Source organism: Gobius niger, assembly GCF_951799975.1.
Source record: "Gobius niger genome assembly, chromosome: 5".
Lineage (NCBI taxonomy): Eukaryota > Metazoa > Chordata > Actinopteri > Gobiiformes > Gobiidae > Gobius > Gobius niger.
Window position 1 is genome coordinate 10,850,854 of NC_136856.1, and position 23,582 is coordinate 10,874,435.

At 42.7% G+C, this 23,582-nt stretch overlaps 1 protein-coding gene across 16 annotated transcripts in view; it reads right to left on the reverse strand.

Annotated features, from left to right (window-relative positions):
- Nucleotides 1-232: 232 nt before the first annotated feature.
- Nucleotides 233-23,582, reverse strand: part of tenm2a (teneurin transmembrane protein 2a) — a 385,466-nt gene continuing 362,116 nt past the window's right edge. For all 16 annotated transcript variants that reach the window (XM_079556152.1, XM_079556155.1, XM_079556154.1 and 13 more), the window contains 12 exons: nucleotides 22,943-23,116; nucleotides 20,858-21,495; nucleotides 19,781-19,956; nucleotides 14,533-14,768; nucleotides 12,834-13,130; nucleotides 10,925-11,482; nucleotides 9,958-10,227; nucleotides 8,138-8,548; nucleotides 6,517-6,627; nucleotides 4,332-4,599; nucleotides 2,876-3,006; nucleotides 233-1,648 (listed from right to left, as the gene is read on the reverse strand). In XM_079556152.1, the coding sequence (XP_079412278.1) occupies nucleotides 911-1,648; nucleotides 2,876-3,006; nucleotides 4,332-4,599; nucleotides 6,517-6,627; nucleotides 8,138-8,548; nucleotides 9,958-10,227; nucleotides 10,925-11,482; nucleotides 12,834-13,130; nucleotides 14,533-14,768; nucleotides 19,781-19,956; nucleotides 20,858-21,495; nucleotides 22,943-23,116 (4,008 nt within the window). In that variant the 3' untranslated portion in view covers nucleotides 233-910. The remainder of the gene's footprint in view (nucleotides 1,649-2,875; nucleotides 3,007-4,331; nucleotides 4,600-6,516; nucleotides 6,628-8,137; nucleotides 8,549-9,957; nucleotides 10,228-10,924; nucleotides 11,483-12,833; nucleotides 13,131-14,532; nucleotides 14,769-19,780; nucleotides 19,957-20,857; nucleotides 21,496-22,942; nucleotides 23,117-23,582) is intronic.

Consider the following 23,582-nt stretch of genomic DNA (forward strand, 5'->3'; position numbering starts at 1 on the left):
CAAATAAATACTAATTTGTTCATGTTTTCTGGTTCACCGTGAGTCGAGTGTTGATCGCTCTGTACAGAAGTGCCTTGTGTGAAAGTCTCACGAATCTACCGCGACTGAAACGTACAAAACTACGGCATCTACAGTTTACGCAACATCCTGAAGTGTATCGGACACATAAGTAGTTTAATATGACTCCTCCTCCTTCGCTCCCGATCCAAAAGAAACAATGCTGTGAGAGAGATACCACTGTCCACAAATATAGTCATCGTTTTTTTTTTTTCCACTTTTGTTTTTTTAAAAAGTTCATTTCTCCAAAGTCTGTCGAACAGCTTGCTCAAAGGCGCCGTTGTCTTGCTTGCTTTGCTCGGTGGGACTTGTCGTGTGGGGTGATGAGAGGCCTGAGACAGGGAGACGACTTGTTATACGTTGGACTTTTTGACAGTGTCTTTGTCGTTATTCGTGACGTGACGCTAAGACGGGCTGCGCTCTGGGGCGGCTCGATCTCCATTTTGGTCCCTACAGAGTCTATGAGACGAACCTTCACCGCAGAGGCCAGCACAGTGCAATATCCCACTGTGAGTGTTAGCTGCAGCGGACGAGACTGCGATCAGTGTGACCCAAAAAATATGGGCGAAAATATCAATATCTTTTGTAAAAAGGGGAATCTTACTCTTAAGCAACAGTTCTCAAAGTTCTTCAGTGCTTTTCAGTTGTTCACAAAAAGAAAAGAAAAGGAGCTCAACTAAAGTTTACATTTTTTGCCTGTGGCAGTAAAATTAACAAGAATGTTTTTATTTTCTGATAAGTCATTCTTTTGAAAAGTCCCTGCAGCGTTCCTTAGGAAACCCCAGTGGTTGTTTGGAGAGGAGCGGGACTGAGGAGGCTGGGACACAGGAGGGGGGCACATTCAGGAGGGCTGTTACCTGCGGCCCATCTCATTCTGTCGGAGGAACTGGATGTTGTTGCTGCTGTCGGCCAGTTCGGGGTACTGCTCCACGGGTAGGACGTAGTAGCCCTCGTAGCCCTGCACCTTCCCCGCGCTGAGCAGCTGCTGCCGCTCGCCCTCCGTCCACAGCCGGCTGCCCCCTTTACCGTCCCGGGCCCGCTGCTGCTCTTTGGCCCACGCCCCCGCCAGCGCCCTCTGCCGGGCCAGCTCCAACAGTCTCACCTTCTCCTCATCCACCACGTCCACCGCCAAACCGTACCGGACACTCAGCACCAGAGAGGGCACCGCAAACTCCACCGTCACCCCCCTCCGCGACCGCCCGCTCACCGTCACATTGATGCCGCTTTCCAGTGACTTTCGCCCATTAGTCAACCCTAAAGCAAGCAAGTCGCTGTCCGCCGACCCCACTTTGACGAAATAATGACAATCTTTCCCGTCCTGGGTGTAATGCGTCCCGTCCAGATACTGGGCGCCGTTTAGGACCAAAGCGATTTTCCTGCTGTCCTCACTGGCCAGAGCGGAGACAGCGGCCACTACCCTGTCCTCTTTCAGGGCGAGCATCACCCCTCGGCCGATGATGGGGGTGCTCGTGCCGAACCAGTGCCCCGGCTTGTCCTTCCGCCGACGCCTCTCCTTGTTCAGCAGACGCCCCTCCAGAGCCATGAACGCCTGGTTGTGACGCTCGGCCGCCTGCTGCACCCCAGTGATGAGCTACGGGAGGAAAATATAAAGAAATATGAGAGTGAGTGTGGTTTTACTGAAGAGACAATACAGATTAAGCTCAGGGTTTAGTACAAAGGTCCCTAAAGACAATTTGTGGATTGGTTTATCTATAATTCATACATGAACTTAAAATTAGGTCAGTAGTTTCCTTCCAAGACAGTTTTGGCAAATCACTTTCCCAAATGATCTCAGACAGTAAGTTCATAGAAAGTTGAATTTGAGAAAAGAGGTCATGCACATGAATTAGACAAGTACAGTATAATCTTTGAATATTTTTGACTGTACGAACAGAATAAAAAAGTAAAATCCTATAATGTGACCGGGGTGGATTCTCGGATTGTTTATAATAAAAGCGATATTTTCCCTCTAATCGACTTAACCTCCGCCTTAACTGAGCACATTTTCTCTAGTTTACCCAAATATAAAAGCTTCATGGAAAAAAAGTCAAAGCGCTGACAAAGTGACAAAAAAAGAGCAAGAAAAAAAGTGACAAGAATGTGATGAAAACTCAACAAAAAAGCAACAAAGAAGTCACAAAAATGTGTTGAAAAAGTGACAAAAATTTGGTGATAACTCAACGAAAAAGCCACAGAAGAGCAACAAAAAAGTGACTAAAAATGCTCAAAAAAAAAAGCAATGGAAAAAGTGACAAAAAAGCGATGAAAAAAACTCAGAAGTGATTAAGCTTTTTGATTAGGGTAAAGCCGAACAAGAGAAAAGGTGAGGGTTAAACATATAAATAATTAATATACTAGTATATTGTATTGTATTAATTTCAATTATCTATTTTTTTATGCACGTAATAGTAAAATATAGTATACTTTTAGAACATTCTTGATAGTAGCAAAAAGTACACTCGAATATGTTGACCTTCAACATATTTATTCCTCTTTTTTTCACCTAATTGTTTTATATTCATTGAAAGCTATACATTGTTTACTGAATCAATGTAAAAATGTGTGCATTGGAAAACATTTTATATGGGAAAGGGTGATGTAATATTTATTTTATTATGAGGTTTGTTTTTTTGTAACACATATCTTTATATAAATAGTTAAACTGTGGCGTCAAAAGAACAAAACTCTTAAGTTGAGGCCGTGACAAAGGTACCGGTGTAGTTCCAGAAACATGGTATTAAGAACAACAGTAGTTATGAACTGTCTTTACTGCAGTTCAGTGCTCCCCGGTGTTGTGCGGGTGTTTGGCAGCTCGTACCTGTCCGTTCTCGCAGTGCTGCGTTGCCAGCAGTTCAAACGGCGGCTCCACGAAGTAGAGCGTGTGCCGAGGGAATCCGGGGATTATGTTACTGAGCTGGAAGCCAAACATGACAAGCCAGCTCTTCACATCTACAGCAGCAGACAGAGAGAAATTACAGAGTTAAACACACTGCCAAAAGTTATTTATATCTCACAGAACAGGGCCACGCTCGCCTCGGCTGCTCCTGTGCAAATCTGCCACTTAGAAAAGCTTCAAACTCTGACTTTCTCATTCATAATATTTGAACTCCATCAAAAACCGTAACAGAGAAAAACAGGAGCACAGTGCAACATGGTGCTTGTTCTTTTATATTAATTTACGTACAAGCCGGTGAGCAAGGTGCAGATTTTTCTCGTTTTACAAGGTAACCTTTGGAAAAAAGTATTCCTTGTTTTCTACTAAACTAAACATGAATACCTGACACAGTGAAGACATCATGTGTTACTTTGTGTAAAATTGGCTTGTGCACTTTGTGTGGAAGCTAAGCCTTGTCTATCTTTTTAAATATGTTCATATCTTTCATCAGCATCAGTGGGTTCATCATGTAAACTTTACATACAGTAAGATAAGATCTCTCCACTGGCAATTTTGGAATAAAATAACCTGAATATTGAGTCACACTTAGTTTTACAGCACAGTAATAGCGCAGTAAAGGGATGGTGATAGCTTGACAGTGAGGGACAACAGGGGATAAAGCATTTTATAGGCCTGTTTTCAAAGGCTACTATTAAAAAGAAAATGGAAAGCACTTTAATTTACATCCTGTATGGTGGGCGAGGATTAGGTCCAGGGAATAAAGTAGAACACAAGTGTGTCTTATTTCTAGTGATTAGAAAAGTTGAAAAATACACACACATTCAACAGTGGCTTGCGTGGTGGATCCAAGAGTAAAATAATTGAGAAAATGCAAAAATGGTCTGCGCAGCAGTTGGAGCTTCCATAGATTAAATATCTTCTTTGGAGCCCCAATTGCTGTGTGGACCATTATTTCATTTTTTCAATTATTTCTAGCCATTATTACCACCATTACTATGTTATAAGACTTCACTAACATGCTATTTCAAAATCCTATTACAATTTTATGCCTGCGCTCTAAAGCAGTGGTTCCCAAACCTTTCAGGCCATGACCCCCAAAATCACTCAACCAACACCCCAGGACCCCTCCTGTAAAAATGTGATTAGCATTTTATATTAATTTAAAAGGAAAACCTTTTAAATCTGGTTTGATTATGTTAGTTTGGTTACTGTATTTTGATATTTGGCTTAATTTCACTAAAATATGCTGCTTTCAATCAAAAATATACAATTCAATGTCAGAAATGTCAAAAACATTGTCTCCTCCATAGGGAACCACTGCTCTAAAGGGTTACAGGTAGTGAAATCGTTCAATCAGTACTTTAAATGTTGGTTTTACCTGTGACATAGTTCTTGACGTCCAGCATGTCGCTGAGGGGGTTGTTGTTCTTGAACATGTACAGGTTGAAGGGGGAGGGGTCTTTGCCGATCTTGGGCCAGATGCTGTAGTCCGGTGAGGTCCAGCGCCCGGCCAAGACGTCGTAGTCCCTCTGAGTGAAGTGCACCAGTTTGGTCAGAGGGTCGTAGAGGCCGCCGTGGAAGCCGACAACAAGCTGAAACTCCGGGTTAGAGTCCAGGTAGACCTCCCCGTAGGCCGTGTACTGCACCTGGGGCACACAAACAGGGAAGACATGAGTAACTTAGTACAGCCAACAGACACTTTAACAAATGCTAAAAAGGTTACCGTACTTTCCGGACTATAAGTTGCACTTTTTTCCTATTTTGGCTGGAGGTGCGACTTATACTCATGTGCGACTTACATATCAAAATATATTATTTCACACGTTTGTTATTCTCATACTGACGGCCGCTAGAGGGCGCCCTAGGCTTGTGCACCAGTATCTGCTACTCCTGTATCACTGTAGATTTAAAAAGCGGTAATCGAGCAGCAGAAAGAAAGTTTGGAGTTAGGGAGGAACTTGTGATGGACTGGCGAATAGCGGAGGTTACTTGTGCCGCAATAAAGAAAACTAGAAAAGCTAATCGCGGGTTAAAAGCTAGATGGCCACAGCTCGAGTTTGCAAATGGGTGCTTGAACACCGTGCTGCCGGGAGAGGCTTGTCAACGGTGCAGCTACGCCTTCATGCCCAGGTAAGTTGCCATGGCTGGTGCGACTTATACTCCTGAGCGACTAATGGCTCGTTTCCACCAGCCCTACCCTTCTCTACTCTACTTGGTTTGGTCCTACTCTACTTGGCCTGGTTGTGTTTCCACTATTCTGTAGAATCTGATACTGTATCCATGGTTACCAGGGTGTATCCATGGATATGGCTTTGCTTTTGACTATATCCATTGGAAACAGTACCTGCTTGGCCTGGTTAGTACCAGGGCCAAGCAGGTACTAAAAAAAGTACCAGTTAACTGTAAAGTGGGCTGGTGGAAACATTTCAAATGCAGGCAAAGTAGAGCAGGGTAGAGTAGAGTAGGGTAGGTGGAACCGAGCCATTATAGACCCTTTAACTGCTCATCAGTGACGTCATCTGGAGGCAGGAAGTGATCAAGAGAAATAAGATTAAACTAAAACTAGCAATTATAAGTGTAAAACTACAACTAAAAAATGTGGTCCTGTTGTGGCTTAAGGGGCAAGACCAAGAGGAATGACATTTGAGATGATAAAATAAGGTTTATTTGATATTTCCAGTTACAGTTAAACATATGTTTATTGTAGCCATGACAACAGCTCCAATGGAAAAAGATAGGAATCTAACTTCCTGCCTCCAGCTAAGCCCGGAAGCGTGTATATTTTTCCTAGGATAGTTGGTAGATCAACCAGTCACAAGTCAGGAGAGTGAAACGTCACACATATATCAACCAATCAGCTTAACCCTGACCCTGTCCTAGCCACTAACCTTAAGGATAGTGGACTGGTGCCTAATCTTAAATTAGTCTCTGATTGGATGATGAATGTCCACCGTTTACCAACTATCCAAGGAAAAATACGGAATGTTTACAAACAATTAAAGGGTCTATATTCGGGAAAATAGGGTACTGCGTTAATGATGCAAGCAACTTTTGCCAATGCCCAAAGTCTACTTCAATCTTGCTCATATATACAAGAAATAGTCTAAATGTGGCTGTAAATTCGATAAAAGAAGGAGGATTACATCAGAAAAACATCTACTGCATTTTGCCCCTTTTGGTTGCCACAGATTGACAGCTTGACATTGGCAGGATTTTCTTGCGCGCGCTTAAATATTAATCTCCACAACTGATGCATAGTCCCACAAAACGATTCAAAACTGAGCCGAATACACACCAAAAACGACTGGTTCTTTCCCCAGAAACATATTTACAAAAGCCTCCTTTGTTTACTTCATCTTTCGCGGCTCACTGAAACTTTTACACCGGCTAAAGGTCAGATTTTCGGTCGGTGTCAGAGCAGTTTCCCCGCAGCAGATAAGGATTTACTGTCCGCTAAAAGGACACTGACGCGGGAGGACTCCGGGAGGCTTTTTCTCACTTTGATCGGGTTGTTATTGTGCGTTAGAGTCAATAGGAGACTTTCACTGAAGTCCATCGATTACCTGCTTGATCATTTGACCGTTGCTGCTGAAGACGGCCAGCGGAGTGCCAGTGTTGTCTGAGGCGATGTAGTACTCCTCTCCGCTGCTCACCTCCATCGCAAAGAGATGGCCCTGAGGCAAACACCAGCATGATTTTAGTCAGACAACCTTTTATAGACAGCATAAGCAGAATGATGAAATATTTAGACCACCTACTCAGAGCAAGCACAATCTTTTATCATCTTTTTGGTGTAGCTCTAATCATTCTGTTATGATTATAGTCTCCATGGTGATGGCTTGTAAAATGTACATAATTTCATGTCTGTTCAAATATCTATTCAATCAGGGGTGGCCAAAGTGGCGCCTAATCTGGGTGTGATAAGAAATGGCTTCATTTTTGTACTGAATAGAGGGCCAAGAGTGTATATGTACAAAACAGCAAACAAAATCAGTTTTTCCACCTAATAATCACAATAATGAACCTCTTAACCCCCACCTGAACTGAGCACATTTTCTCCAGTTTGGCTTTACCCAAATGTAAAAGCAAAAAAAAATGGCAAAAGAGCGGCAAAAGTGACAATGAATGATGGCGAATTATAGAGAGTTAATTTGGCCTTCACATATGCCTCACAAATATTTACTGACCTTTATCATATCGTACTGTCATAATTGGAACTTTTGGATGACAATCTTCTACATGACTTGTGGCCTAGTCAACGTGTCACACTGTAGACTGTTAGTGCTTCCTGTAACCGAGATTATTCAACTCTCTTCATGTGAAAGCATCTCCAGACTCTGAATGATCAATGCCCTGAATACTGTATTGACTGTTCAAATGTCTCCAGGCCTGTATTACGGTAATGAACTTCTTCCACTTAAGACATCCAGACTGTGCCCTGTCTCTCCATTCACATTTCCCCGGACTCCTTTAGTATTTCCCTGCAACAATTAAAAAATGACAAAAAAAACCTACGAAAACACGACAATTGGGATCAGTTTTGTAGGTCTTAGCTTTCAAATGAGGCATTACGATCTATTGCTGGGTTGCAGGTGACATCACAGCATTCTAAAGGCCTATACTATTATACAGAGGAAAAATAATTTTGTCTTTCAGGACGTTTTTGGTCTTGTACAGAGAGATCATGGACCCAGTGACTCATATTAATGATCATTTTTCTAATGATGTCACCGGACCCAGCAGGGGGCAGGAGCCAGTCTATTAACAGCATTACACTTCCACAAGTCGTAGCTAAAAAGAAAATGTATGGATTAGAAAAATTATCATTAATATCAGTCACTGGGTCCATGAACTCTCTGTACAAGACCAAAAGTGTCCTCAAAGACAAAATATTTTTTCCTCTAAATAATAATTAGAACGCTGTGATGTCACCTGCAACCCAGCAATAGGCTGCAAGCTCCACTCGAGAAGCTTTTAGATATGGGTGAATCAGAACTGGATTAAATGTGCTTGGTTCAGAGATTAAAGGATATTGTTTGCAATATAATCTCACGTGTTCAGACCTTCACCTGTATATTTACACTTTGGCCCTTTAAAGAAAAAGTGGATTATTCCTTCTACAACCCAACATAAACTGTCCTGTGGCCATGTTTCCACATCGTACTCATTCTTCTTCTCAGTTACCTGCAGGTCATAGTAGAGGGACGAGATGTCGGAGCTGGAATGGTTGAAAATGTGCGTGACTCGTGCGGGATGGTTCAGGTCGGCGTAGAAGAACTGGAGATGCTGCCCCATGCTGTTCCGCGTGGACACCCTGCGCCCCAGCCCGTCGTAATGGTACACCACGCTCCAGCCGCCGGGCCCTCTGTTGTAGGCCCGCAGCAGCTGCCCTTTGGAGTTGTAGTCGAACACGTCCGCCCCGCGCTGGCTCAGGTAACCGTCCTCGTCCAGCTTGTATTGGACGTCCCCAAGGCGAGTGATGCGGTCGCGGAGGTCGTAGCGCAGGGGTAGAATTCGAGCGCTGTTGCCCGGGTTGAGCAGATGGAGGTTGCCGTTTAAGTCGTAGCTGTAGCGCCACGTTGACCAGTCATTCACCTAAGACGGGGCATTAGAAAGATATGTCAGGAAGCTATAACGTTTAGAGAGAACACACACCAAAAACATGGGTGTAACCTGATAACTTCATTGTTTCTGGGCTGATTTTGCATTTAATATTGCAGTCTAATTTTGTAATCCCAAATGATATGTCTAGACACCGAAGTAGGTCAATGAAGCATTGAATATATTTGAAGATTTCGGGGATCTAAATTGAATAGCTGTCCCTGAACATTGACTAATTTATGTAAGTACTTTGCGTTGTGCAATAAAACTGTCTAATGCACGGCTCCTCGTTGTTTAATCCGATTAGACCATGGTCCCACAAATGTAACATTTTATAACAAATGTTTTTTTTCATTTACTAAACTCGCTAAATAAGCCAAACTACGGGGACTATTTTATGTGGTTATTAGTCGGTCACTGTCTGAAGGCCTGTCTCAGAGCGAGCCATTCTCTCGCTGTTACGAGGATCTCCGTCAGGCTCAACGAAACAGGACTAACCCAGCACTTTTCCGTGGAAGCAAACACCAATATGCGGCACTCCTGGGCAGGAGTTATTTCACTTTTATGCCGTTTAACCTGAAGCTAGCAACCTGTAGCTAGCCACCTGTAGCTAGCCACCTGTAGCTAGCCACCTGTAGCGTAAAGGGACTATGTGGAGTTTAAAAAAAAAAAGAAATGATGTATTTTCCTCCCCCTACATGTTCCAGCAATGTTCTAAGGTGTAGAATGAGCCCAGACCTATTCACCACAACTGCCTCTAAAATCCTGCACTGTCACTCAAAAAGATGTTACTTCGGGTCCGAATTGGCATCATGCACGAGCTTAATATAGAAGCTGCAGTTATACGCATGACCTGAGGTGGCAGTAGTGAGTATAAAATGGCCAACTTGCATCGAACCCCTTTAATGAGCTCAACTGTTTATGGAAACAGCTGCAGTGGAGACGCTCACACCTGGGCCCCACGAACTGAAACCTTTATGTTTGACTTTACTAATCCAGCCAAATATGCTTAAGTGCAGAGATCATTTTATGTACGTCTGAAAATAATGAATAGTGCCATAACAGTTTTCAATAGAAATGGAAAGCTCATATTTCATTAACAGTAGGCTAACCTAGCTGCTTACTCTCCTCTACTTCCCATTTATCAAAAGCTATCAAAAATTAATCCATCTCATTTGATTCTGTCAGTCACTAATTAAGCGTTTATCTGATTCAGCTGTGTCATGCGTTGCTATGGCGATCCCCGCAGCGGAGTGATATCCCAGTGATTTAACTACCGGACTACGTGTGCGGTTATAATGCACGCTTGTTAGCACCCACCAGCCAATCAGAATCGAGTATTCACCCAGACCATAGCATATTTTCCCACATCGTGTACCGATATGGCTGAACATTCCACGTACCTTGACCCCGCTGAGCTGTCCGTCCCCGTCGTAGTCGTATCTGTACTGCGTGGTGTTGGCGTACGGTCCGATTTTCAGCTCCCTCTTCACCACCCGCCCCATGCTGTCGTACTGCACCGTCATCCAGTACATGAGCGACCGGAAAATCTCGTACTGGACCTCCTTGATGCGCCCGTGGGTGTCGAAGTGCTTACTCAAAGTCATGACGGCTGTGGTGATGATCTGGTTTATGTCGTAGTAGATGACGCCGAATTTTCCAAAGTGCTCCACCTGGGACAGAAGATAAGCCTGGTCAATGATAAGCAGTTTTACTACTACTCTATGCCGGTTTCACATCTGAGATTTTGCGGTTTTTAGGATAAATTTTGAGATTTTGAAGTTCAAACATTCAATCCAAATCATGTCTGTTTATATAGGCTATGTTCAATTTAAAAAGTTAAGCAATATAGCAATTTAAAAAAAAAAGGCAGTTTGAATACATTTTAATGCTTTTAATGACATTTGAGCTCTTTGTTTTGGCATCATTTTTTCAATGACTTTTAATGAACCATGTAAATGTTAGCCTTGTTTTTTCTACAAACATCACACAAGACACTTGTTCCTTTGTTTCTGGTCATTTCAAATGTCTTGCATGTCAAGAAAATCAGAAGAATTGTAAAATTAAGAGCACTTCTTGGACAACAAGGGAAAAAAAAAATCATGTCCATGTGACAATAGTTTTAGAAGATGTTCAAGAAGAGCTCAATTATTATCGCAAACCTCAAGCCATTAGTGAAGAATTTTAACGTTATCTAATATTAACATTGTGTTGTAATATGTCTGCCTATTAGCAAATATTTTCAGATTTGCAAGATAAAAATCCGATAGGGACACCAAAATATTGATTTGTACAAAACTATACTTATTATTGTCCTCCAGTGTCTTGTCTTAAGCATTAGAACTAATCTCAATCATATTATTCCCATACCTTGCCCGATATTTCATCATATCTGTAGAGGTCCACGGGCAGCGGCGTCTCACTTATAACCGGCTTCATGCTGGCGATGCGGAAGCTGTTGTCGTGGTAGGTGTAATCGAACCTGGCGTTCACCATGCCCTCCTCACTGAACCTGTAGATCTGCTTATCGATGAGAGGGCCCATTTTGCGGTAGCGTATGGTGCAGGAGAATCCGCCACTTTGCAGGTTGACCATCTTGAGCACGCCGGCCGTCTCGTCGTATCCGAAAGTCACCACGGTGCTGTCGTAGACGATTTCCGACAGCTTCGCCAGTTTGCCGTACTTGTACAGGATGCGGCGGCCGGTGCCCAGGTAGTGCACGGCCTGCGGTCTGCCGTCCTCGCAGAAGTCGTGAATGATGGACGCGTTGCTCTCCGGAGGGTTGTAGGTGTTGCGGATGTAGCCGACAGAGACGTGGGTGAACATGGTGTGGCGGGCGACGCTGGGCATGGTGACGGCCGTGACCCGTCCCGACGAATCGAACTCAAAGACGTACTGGCGCTGGCTCTGGAGTAGCAGCACCATGGACTGTGGGCAGACAGAAGAGACGGAAAATGGATACAAATGGCAAAACAAGACAACAAGGGTATTATCATCATCACTATCTTACACTTTGTTGGATAGAAAATGCTATATTGATCTAAAACAGTTTCACTTCCTGCTCCCCTCACTCCCCCCCTCCTCTTGCTCCCCCTTGGTGTGCAGCTGTTTCAATCAAGAGAGAGAGAAACAAAGTCTGTGTGGCTGTAGAGAAGCTATGGCGGGTGTTTTTACTTTGCAAGGAAAGGATTAGGCTTAGCAAGATATTGAGAGCTGATTAAAGTATTTCCTGGAGGAGCTGTTTGGGAACAGGAGGGAACTGTGCTCAGACTAGCCACTGAAGAAGAAGATTACTCAACGATGCACAAGTGTGTCGAAACACAACTCCAGGTATGGTTTTGAAACAAATTAAAAAGCTCTAAAAAGTCTATTTTGCATAATACACCCCCTTTAAAGCAGAACTAAGTAACTCATGCCCCTAGAAGCCGTAAACGCCACTGCAGGTGTCGTAGCATGTTGCAGTTTTTTACTCATTAATTGTCCGTGAGAGTAAATACTACGCTGACAGAAAAGACAAAAGGAGAGACGGATATTGTACATTGTGCCACAACTCAATTACACAATGGAGATCATTCTTTTCACTCAAACATGGCTGTAAATACTGCTAAAGTGGCGCTACCCCACAATTAGCTTTGCCCGTTAGCCTGTTAGCTTCTTCTTTGTGATTCTATTAGTGTGTATTGCACCTACGAAAGTTGCATGTGTGGTTTTCTGGCCAGAGACACCAACATTAATACTTGTATTACCCCCAGAGGGACTATGGAAAGGATTTATTATGGTAAAGAAGTTACTTAGTTCTGCTTTAAGATTTATTTACTAGATTACTCTTTGTTTTTTTTCTTCCCCTTGCATTCCCACTAGGGAGACTTGATTTTTGTGAAGCAGTGGGTGAATGTCTCTACAAACTGAACTACACCCACCCATCCAATGGATAAATAAAACAGTAATACTTAAATGCTGAATAAATCCCCAAGTCCAGGTTTGGGCACGACACCTTTCTCTTTGTTAGGGGAGATAAAGTTTCTGCTCTACCAGTTCGTCTCGTTAAAAAGTGTTACCACATTAATGAAGAATTACAGCATAATCAACGGATGACTTCTTTCCATTAAACCTGCACCAGAGGTCATTTGCCCTGAGCCCCGGCGCATTTGAATTTCCATTAAAAACGTATTATTGGATTAGCAATAACAACAGTCCGAATTATTAGCGCCTTCCTCTCTGGCGCCTTGATTAAGAGGATTTGCGGCGCGATAAGAGCATTAGTTATGAATCCACTCACTTTGTCGAGGTAACTGTAGCTCCAGATCTTGCCGTCCACGAAGGCGCGGGACAGGGTGCGCCCCTGTGTGTCGAACTCGGTCCTCTCGCTCATGCTGCCCCTCTGCAGACCCACCAGCTGGCCCGTGCTGGAGTAGGACACGTTGACCACGGCCAGGCTGCTGCTGGGGAGCCACATGGCGGGGCGGCCCTGGGCGTCGTACATGATGCGCAGCGTGAACTTGCGGTGGTCGTCGTAAATCTTCTCGGTGCGGGTGTTGCGGTCAAAGTCGATGGAGAGGAGGTTGCGACCGTGAGCCTGTGCAGAAGGACAGAGTGCTTGATGAATACCACTGATTTAAATAACCTCCTAACCCCTGTGGAAGTGCAAAAGACGAACTACAAATGTACTTTATTTTACTGTATATATACTTTTGTACACCTCCTGTTAAAAGCAGTAATATTAAAATTAGAAATGGGTATTTAGGAAGCGATATTTGCAGATTAAAGTAACATAGAGACCACAGAGACACAGTACAGAGATTACAAAGATTACAATTTGAGTGCATTTTCTCCGGTTCGGCTTTACCCAAATCCAAAAACGTCAGTATAGCAATATAACATAAAACATAACAGCATAATGCCTTATTTCAAGGCTACGGCTAACAAAACTGCTTTTTTGTCACTCTTTTTCATACTTTCTTCTCTTATATGTCGCTTTTTTGGATGTGTTTTCGCCATGTTTTTGGTGGCTTTTTTTTTTGCTTTGTCATAACTTTTTTTGTTGCTTTTTTGTCGCGTTTTGGTCTCTTTTTTTAATGTTTAATGTTTTTTTAGCGTTCTCGTCACTCTTTTGATCCCATTTTTGTTGCATTTTCATCCTAGTTTTTGTCGCTATTCTGATGCTTTTTTGTCCAAGAAGCTTTAATATTTGGGTAAAGCCAAACCGGAGAAAATGTGCTCAGTTAAAGGGACTATACGGAGTTTAAAAATGTTAAAACTAACTAAGCAAAACTAAGCATTTTCATCCCCCTACATGTTCCAGCCATGCCCTAATGTGTAGAATGAGCTCAGACCTGTTCACCACAACTGACTCTAAAATCCTGCACTGTCACTCAAAAAGGTGTTAATTCGGGTCTGAAGTGCCGTCATGCGCGAGCTTAATATAGAAGCTGCAGTTACGCGTAAGACCTGAGGTGGCAGTAGTGAGCATAAAATGACGAACTTGCATCTAGCCCCTTTAAGGTGGGGGTTAAGAGGTTAAAGAGTGAAAACCATCAACCAATGTCGTTCCTAAATTAAGGTATATTTAAAAAGAATCCACAGAGTTGGCCACATCCATGCAAATGATAAGTCCCATGCTAAGACTGTTTCCAAGGACACAAATCAGTTTTTACACACTCAAGCTTTAAGTACATTCTACCTCTATAGCCACTGAAAGATATGGCAGCCATATTATGACACACTCCTAAAACAACTGACCAAACCAGTGCTAGATAAAGGTAAAGACAAGTTGGCTGAACTATGAACTACAAGTGGCTAGTAAGTTAAAAACAACCAATTTAACATCTCCCACACCCTTTTTGTTGCAAATGTTTTACGGATTCCGCTCTAATTTCCTAGCATGCGTGTTGCTTATAAATATTCACGCATGCAAATATCGACCTTGTGTAGAGTCATCAGAGGCTCATTATAAAAAAAAAAAAAAGGCTGAAACTCACCCTCAGCTTCCTCCCGAAAACCGTCACCTTGCCCTTGGTCTGCTCTTTCCGCAGACGCCATTCGATGGAGTTCAGCCCGTTGTCAGTGGGCAGCGTGATGTTCCTCCGGCCGATGGTGGGACTGACAGATCCGGCTAAGATATGGGGCTCGGTGTGAAAACTGATGCCCATCCCGTTCGCGTACATCACCCTCAGTGTCCCGTTGTTGCAGAGCTGGTAGCTGTTTCTCACTTGGTCTGTAAAGTGGAAAGACACAGGAAAGGCAAAAAAAAAAAGCAATGAGATTTGTGTGTCCCGAAACAAAGGAGTGTCTGATTCATTGTTTCAAACCAGTCACATTAACAACCATAAGACACAACGGTTCTTTGTTCTTGGTAGTCCACTTTATACCTAAGTGGTGACGACTACGGACTACTTTCAAGGTACAATACGCCCATTTGAGATCAATTTTTGGCTGCTTGTACCCACCTATGAGCACCACTGCCAAGGAGGCACCAGGGGACCTCTCAGATAGGACAGAGTATTTGCTTGATCTAATTTCATTCAAGAAAAAAAAAAAAAAAAAGCAGCTAAGCCTGATTTGGAACTAGTCCCAGATTCGGAGACGTGACTGGGTGCAGATAAGCGCGGCGAGGCAGCAGTGATAATAGAAGTTTCTATTGGAGGCTTTTATTCCTGCAACAATGCTACGAAAAAAGGGTTGCTCATTGACACTCATTCAGGCGAAGACCACCCAACTTCGAGCCAATATGCCGGGGCTACAGCTGGAGACTGGGATAGACTTCAGCATCAGTGATCTTCAACCAGCCCTGTTCAAGTAGCTCTCCACAGACTTTCTTTTCAAACCGTTAGAACAGTGCAAATTATTAGTCATCCAAGTGGTTAATACTATATTCTAGGCAAAAGTAAAAGAAACAATTCAACTGGACTTGCTTTATAGATTTTGCTTTTTCTTTATGTTTTTTTCTTTGCAGCAGATTTTCTTACTGATCACCACCCACTGAACAAAGATACAGTATCTGATGTCACGAGACGTTCAGCATCCACATACATCATGGCTATATCTCGTAGGCACGATTGTCACAAAAACTTGCCGTGAGCTTGCTTTTGGGATAGAAAGCAAAACATAGGCCAAAGAAGTAAGTCCAGTTGAACTGTATCTTAAAGGCACACTGCTTAACATTTTTGGACTATACTGTTGCCATCATACTCCTAAAGACCAGCTCGACACAGAAAATTACTGTAGTGGGTAATCAAAGGATGGATTTGGATGAGGAACAAACCGATTTAAATCTCTAATTCTGCTGACTTTAGTTGACATCTCCATGGAGACGAGCTGCAGACGTACCCACTCACAGTAAAGTTACAGTCATGTTTTAGGAAAGGTGCCGCCCACAACGAAAGCACATGTTTGTTTGTACATTTATGAGGTACTTTTCAATAATGAAAATATCTGTCAGAAAATAAATGCCTGTATTTCAATTTTATTTATTGGGTAAAATTAAGCACAGTGTGGCTTTAACCAAGAAGAAAGAACTAAACCTCGTTTTAATAATTAAATCAGCACAAATTGAGACTCTGTGCAGCACTCTGGAGACTTTGGGCCTGATTCACAAAGAATTTGCACAGGAGCAAACTTGATAGTGTGTGCTAAAGTGGAGCAAAGAGCTCCCCTTTGTGCAGTTGAGATTTTAGTCTCTCATAAACACTAAAAAGCTATAACTCCAGCATATTCAAATATTATATTTGCAACACTAATAATGTAAATTTCAAATGATAAAACAGGTGCAACACACAATACAATGGTATGTGCTCATTTCAAGTAGCACTTGCAATTTACCACCTGTATATCAGGCCCTTAGTCGTGGTAATGTGCTGTATAAATAAACATGGATGGGAAAGTGTGCAGTATTAATACTGAAAGCTCTTGCCCACTTTGAGACACTGCACCACCGGCAGGAAACCTAAACATTGAACCACAAACCTCCACACGTTAGAAATGTAAGGATACTTATTTATCATGCATATTAACCATTGTGTATTGTTAATCACTGCAGTCTTTGTATTAAATTTGTTTGGCCTGAACTTGACCCCTGAATCGAAAATCATCGATGTACTTTGGTCTTGGAGAGAATACATGTTTGAAAAGGTTGCATAACGTAACACCCACAGTGTGTGTGTGTGTGATCTGACTCCCCGACTTCCTCCAAACTTAGGATGGAAAGCACTTGCCCAGACTGAGTGCATTATCATTATGAGAACTGGATCAGGATTGTAAAATATTTATGGCCCCCTGACACGACTGTTTTCTCTGGGCCTCATTCCCGCAAATGAGCAAGATTCACATCGAAAAACACAGACAGGCAGCTCAGACATCTCAGTTGACAATCTCTGCAATTTAGTGTCTCGTCCTGAAATAATGTTACGAATGATATTTGGGCCAAAGTCAGCCCTGTGATGTCTGCCGATGGTTTGATCACAGTGATTCAAGATAAACTGCTCTTTGGCTCAGCACATGCAAGAGAATTTTCTATATTTCATTTGGAAAAAAGGTGATTGGATCTAGCTTTTGATGATTCACAGAGGACAAGTCTGAGTCCAAGTCAAAACATATTGAACAGTGGCTTGGACAAAGACGGACAAGGGTAAATTTGCCAAAAAATTACAAATTACTGAAGCAATAGCAGCACAAAATGAATAGCTTATTAGGGAATTAATTAAGAATATTTGAAACCCAAGGCACAGGCACTCATATATAAATGCTGATAACATAAAGTGATGTCTGAAATTGCAGTATTTAAAAGTAATGTACTCCAGGAGACTAAAAAGCAACCCACGTCTGAAAATAGACACGTATAGTCTATTTTGCTATTGACCTGGCATGTTTAAATAAATATTGTATGTCTGAGGAAGCTCGTAATAAAAACACAAGTGTGAGAGTGGGAGACAGAGAGAGGGAGAGAGAGATGAGCGCCGCGGGGCCGCCGAGGATTCGGTGTGCAGAAGTTAATGAAGAGAGCGAGATGCTGGTTAAGTCGGCACGTCTCATACAAACCCACACACAGCAGCGGAGGGAAAACCTTACATGACTTCGACTCAGTGAACGAGGTCTGGCACACGTTCTTTGACAAAACAGGTGAAATATTTAAAACACTACATGCAAATGTAGTCAGTAGGATTATGGAGTCACACTGTATTTCTTTTTTTACCTCCTGTATTTTTAGCCATTCTTATAAAGAACAGATAAACATAATGGCTTCTGTCAGATGAAGTGAACGATGCATCATGGCACCTTTTAGTGGAGCGATGTCAGGCAACAAGTGAACTAAAAAGTATGTTGACATGACATATGTCACTTTGCATGTAATGAGTCTATATCATATCTATATTAGCTTCACATTATAAGTTGCATTACAGAAATCAATGAACTTTTGCACAATATTCTAATGTATAATGTATGTATGTCCAAAATTGCATTTCTGAAATCTGTTGTGCGATGTTCCCAGTCTGCAGTGCTCTTAAATAGTTCAAAGAAGGCATAGCGATGACAAAAGTGGCAATGGGTGATGCATGTGAGGATTTGGCATGAAAATAAAGCTAGCTAAGATCTTTAGCCTCGGAGAATAATTGATTTGGTCATTTTTTAAGGTTTTCACGGAAAATAAACAAACATCCTCAGACAGAATGTGTGTTTTGGCTGTAACAACTCCTTTAATTGGTTGTGGTAATCTCAGTTTGGCCAAAAATTACCCAAGCCCTGTAGCCTGGCTAACACCAGACTAAAATCACAAGTGATATTTAGTCTGGGGACCACCAATTCATTTTCTCGTAGGAGAGGTGTGGTTTACGATCGTCCATACTCGTTTATTGGGCGATACGAAAAAAATACCATCGTGTCTGCTGCTGTCATGTTGGATCCGTAAATAAACTTTTTTTTAAATTATCCGTAAATAAACTACAAGCTTCCATATATCGAATAGCGCGTCATCGTCTTGCCGTCCCTCCTCGCTCTGTGATTGGTTCCCAAATCCACCGGAGATTTGGCCATGGTCCCCAGGCTGTTGTGCAGTTTGAAATAATTCGAGCGCACACAGCAGCCTGGTGTTAGCCAGGTTACAAGCCCTGAGGAATTCTGCGAGAAGTCTGACGATATGCCTGATTCTGATAAATCATGTATTTATCATTATCATTTATCATGATCATTTACATAAGCAGCATCAGGCAGACGATGAACAGCATGGTCCATCTTTGTCGCCAAACCCACCTCAAACCGAAGCATTAATTAAAATTTCAATACATGTAACCAAGCTGGAGATCCCTCCCTCTAATCCCTGTCACCTCACCATTCATTACGAGCCGTTCCACTGGACAATGCGACGGACACAATTACCCAGCCTCTCGTTGCTCTCTAAACAGACCAAATAAGCTGAGGGATCATGGGAGCCGGTGGAGAGCTGCACTGTTTGTTTCATTATAACCACAGAAAACACAATCACCGCGCGGGCCTTGGCGCTGAATGAGGACAAAACGCAGGTTCGTCTGGCAAAAGCATCCAATTATAGTTTTTAGGGTTAGCCCATTTTCGGGACGTAATTAATGCAAGTCAATGGGACGGCCCTTGAATGCATTGAAAAAACACAACAGGAAATTTGAGAGGCTAAGGAGGGCTCTGTCTACACATTGTAATGAATTTTTAGTAGTGGTATTCAAAGCGGGATGGCCCCTGCTGGGGATTAGCAAAATTATGTGTTGGTAATTCTTGTTCATGAGAAGCACAGAGTTGGATGACGGGTTGGGGAAAGGGAATAATCTCCAGGAGCATGCTCGTACATGACTGAAAAATAACAAGGTTTTCAATTAGAAATGAGGCTTGAGAGCACAGGGCAACATGGAGAGTGGTTATGAATACTACAGTGAGGCAGTGCTCACACCTTACTTTTACTCTAGGAATTTCTGCCTTATTAAAAGTTATACAAAACTAAACTCTGACCTGTCCACTCAAAACATGAACTTCAGAGCTTATTAGATTAGGTATAATAGGCAAAAAAGTGTTGGATTATTCGAATCTCAATTTTCACTATTAAAATGTAACCGTTTCATGACATTTTCTGTTGTATATTGACTAATACTTCAACTCAAATTACTAAGAAGTCTCGTCAGTAGCAAGGCCATCCACAAATAATCCTTTGGTGCAGCATGGCCCTCAGATTTCGTAACCCTCTGCGGATTTGCCTGGGAGGCGCCGTACCTTGCACCACGGTGTAGGAGGCTTCGACGGACGACAGGTTGGTGATGACCGTGACGTCGTCGTCCCGGCTGGAGCTCTCGATGTCGATGTTGATGCTCCGCTCGATCTCGCGGTGCAGACTGGTCACCATCCCCGTGGGGTACGTCACGTTGGTCAGGCGCCCCTCGCTGTCATATCTGAGGGGGGGAGACAAAGAGGCAGAGAGGAGGGAGGGAGGTGAGAATAGAGTGCCATAAGGGTGCGACAAGTCCAGACGTGTAGCAGGTGTTGCATGGGAGGGAAACAGATGCTTTATTGTCGGAACTATTGTCCGAGCTGCTCAACGACTCGAACGTTTGCTCTGCCAACATAATCTGACCAACAAGCGTGTCTTGTGTTGGAGGCTTTCCCCGATTTAAGTTCATCTGAAACATAAGCCAACAGAAACGGCCACTTTGAACAGGCCTTGTTGCGTGATTGTTCTTTGACCTATTACTGACATATTTGCATGTAATGTACATTTTCCACAAAGGTAAAATTGCTATAGCACCTTCTTTGAAATATAAGTACAATGGGCAAAAAATAACTTGTTTTTTTGCAGTGTATTCTCTGCCTTTTGCAGTATTTTCATGTATTTTGTATTTTCTTTCATTTAAACTATATGTGCTACTTCCAGTAGTTATGACAGAGCTGATTGGCAATGTCACTTTCGGAACCTGAGCGGGTTCCAATGTTGTGCATATGTCTAAAATTCCTTGATCAAGATTTCTTAATTTTTCTTAGAATATTCTCCAAATTGTTGATATATATTTTGTTACTAAAATGCCAGTAACTAACAACCTGATGCCAGAAGAAACAGATTGTCTTTGGCAAAGGTGAAAGAGGCAAAGATTATTATTTTTTAATCATTGAAATTTGCATTCAGTTACAAACGCTACCACTAGGGGGCAGAAGTACACTGCAGAAAACCATACATGGGCCGAACCCACATCAACAGAACTCATTTATATTTAACTTGTGCAGTTTGTTGCCTCTAGTTACGGCACCAAAAATGTTATTTATACACAGAAGCAGACACCTTTCGTTCATAAGACTCACTGGTAAAATGTGGTCCACCCCGTCTCGTCTGCCTTGGTGGCTAGAAGGCCCGTGTTTCCGCTGTATCCCATCAAAGCCACCTCTTGTCCCAGGGCTGACACGCTCCTCAGCCCCCCAGTTGGGTCCAGTCCGAGGGTCACCACTTGGTTTTCGGGCAGCAGGACTAGCCTGAGCAGCCCGGCCCCTCCGCCTTGCCCCGCCCCATCTCTCCTGACCTTCACCGTGTTGTTGCAATTGTCCGCGAGCATGTTGAGCTCCCCGTCCGGCCCGTACGTGAAGTTATACAAGGGTTCGCCGGTCACTAAGCTGACAGTCTGAATATGCTGGCCCTCCCCGTTGAAAACATATAACTCTTGCTCTCTTGGCGATGCTACTTCATACTGGGCGATGCCACTGAAGCCCACGCTCGACACGGCCGGCCCGGGGCGGTTGGCTTTCACTGCCCGGATGCGGATGTTGTTGAGGTCCGCGATGAAGAGGCTGCCATCGGGGGACACGGCGAGAGACGTGGGGGAGTTTAGGCCGGCGTCCGGGGCGTAACCCTCATCTCCGTAAAAGCAGTTGCAGTTGACGTCATTCTTGCAGTCGCAGTCCGAAGCGGCGCCCGCCAGCAACGAGATCTCCCCGTTAGTGCTCACCTAAGACAGAGGGAGGAGAGAGTTTAGAATGAATAATGAGTGATGTCACAATTGCAAAAATAAACTCTTACCCCCCCCTGCATTAATCAGGTGCTTTTTCTCCAGTTCAGCTTTACCTAATTTTAAAAGGTTGCAACCTATTGGCCAGTGCAATGCCTCATTTAAAATCTAAGACCTACAGAACTCGTCAAAACATATCTTTTTCGTTGGCGTGTTGTCATCAATTTTTTCACCTTTTTTATCACTATTTTGTGGCTTTTTGTTTCATTTTCATCGCTTTGTGTCACTTTTTCATCACTTTTCCGTTGCTCTTTTCTTGCATTTTCGTCCTCGTTTTCGTCTAATATTTGTTGCCGTTTTGACACTTTGTTGAAGAAGCTTTTTGATTTGGGTAAAGCCAAACTGGAGAAACTGTGCTCGGTTAAGGTGGGGGTTAAGAGGATAAAGGGACTCCTTTAGGGTTTGGGCAAGGGGTAGAACAGGCCACCCCTGGAATCTGAATCTCATATTCTGAAATGGGGCCAATGAGGAGTTCAAATACAATTTAATTCTAATGTATAATGAATATGGAGAATTGTAATTGCAATGTGACAGATGTCTGGATACGCTCCCAAAAAGGATACAGAGCTTTAAAAAAAAAAAAAAGCATTGGACGTGTCACAAATGTTGTAAATCTTTAGAAAGATGTTTTGACATTCTTTATGGTTCAGCCTGACAATGGTGCCTCTCTAATTCTAACCATTACTTATTGCCACAAAAACCATCTCAACATAGAATGAATGACCGGATTAATCGTCTTGGAACAAGTAGACTTACTAGTAAAGATTAATTTACTTGATTATTGAATTTGCTTGATTCAGACACTGAAATTTTTTCTTGAAATATAAACCATTTTTCTGAGTTGCGATAAGATTAAGAAGAAGTCAAACAGGTCTATTAGTAAACATTACAAAAAGTAGTCAAAACGACACTAAACTAATCCATTTGACAGTGTACACTTTATCGTCACCAAAGAGAGGTGGGTTCTTGTGTTTGGTGTAAAAAGAAAGAAAGCACAGTCAAACATGCCCACTCCAAACAGACATGCCTCACAATGTGTGGCATTTGGACCAGGTCCCAATCCCGGTGAGACAAGCGTGCTAACTACTCTGCAGCCTTATTAGTCCTTTTGTGGCACTGAATCGAATCCAGCTTTACTTTCCACCCGAACAAAGACCATTTTTTGTGGACAGCCTAGCCACCAAAGGCAAAATTAATACAAGGGAGTTATCAAAACAAAGTCTGGAAACTGTAAAAGCAACTTCACTGAACATGGCGCCTGGAGATCCGAAACAATATTAGGCTTTCTACAAAACGCCCACGCAACCGGACCAGCTGTGCCAAGAAGACAATTCATTTTATAAAAAAAACACGCAGCTCTACAACTGTTGTCTTGTTTATCTCGTACCTGTCGAACTCGGTTGATTTTCTTCTCGTCTGTCTCCGCGATGTAAAGGATGCCGGTGTGAGACAGCGCGATGGCCGTGGCGCTCTCCAAGGCAGCGTGGATCGCTAATTTACTGAGGCTGTAGTCGATGCCCGGGACCTGGCAGTGCATAGGACGCCCGGCGATGATGCTCACCTTCAGGGGCAGCGACAGAAACAGTTAGTTTCACATGCTTTCATGATGAACGCTCATGTTTAGATACAGACCTTGTTTTATGCAGTAATCTAACTTGTTGTTAAAGTGTCAAATGTACTGCTTTATTATGAATGCTACTTCTGGTACTAGAGGGAGATCATTAGAGGGGATACGAGCACTCAACATTAGTAACAGTAGACCTGGTACTTCATCTTAACAACTTGTATTCAACCTTTGCTACAGCTGTACTATTACTTAAACTACACTGCAAAAATATAGTTGACCTGCATTTTAGTAATTTTGACTTGCCATGCACTAAAAAAATAGAGTATTTTACATTACAGACATATTTGCATGTCATTTGCATATTCGCATCCACAAAGGTAAAATTGATATAGCTCCCAGAATTCTTGGAAATATAAGAACAATGGGCAAAACTGAGCTACCATGGATTTAAAAAGTCCCA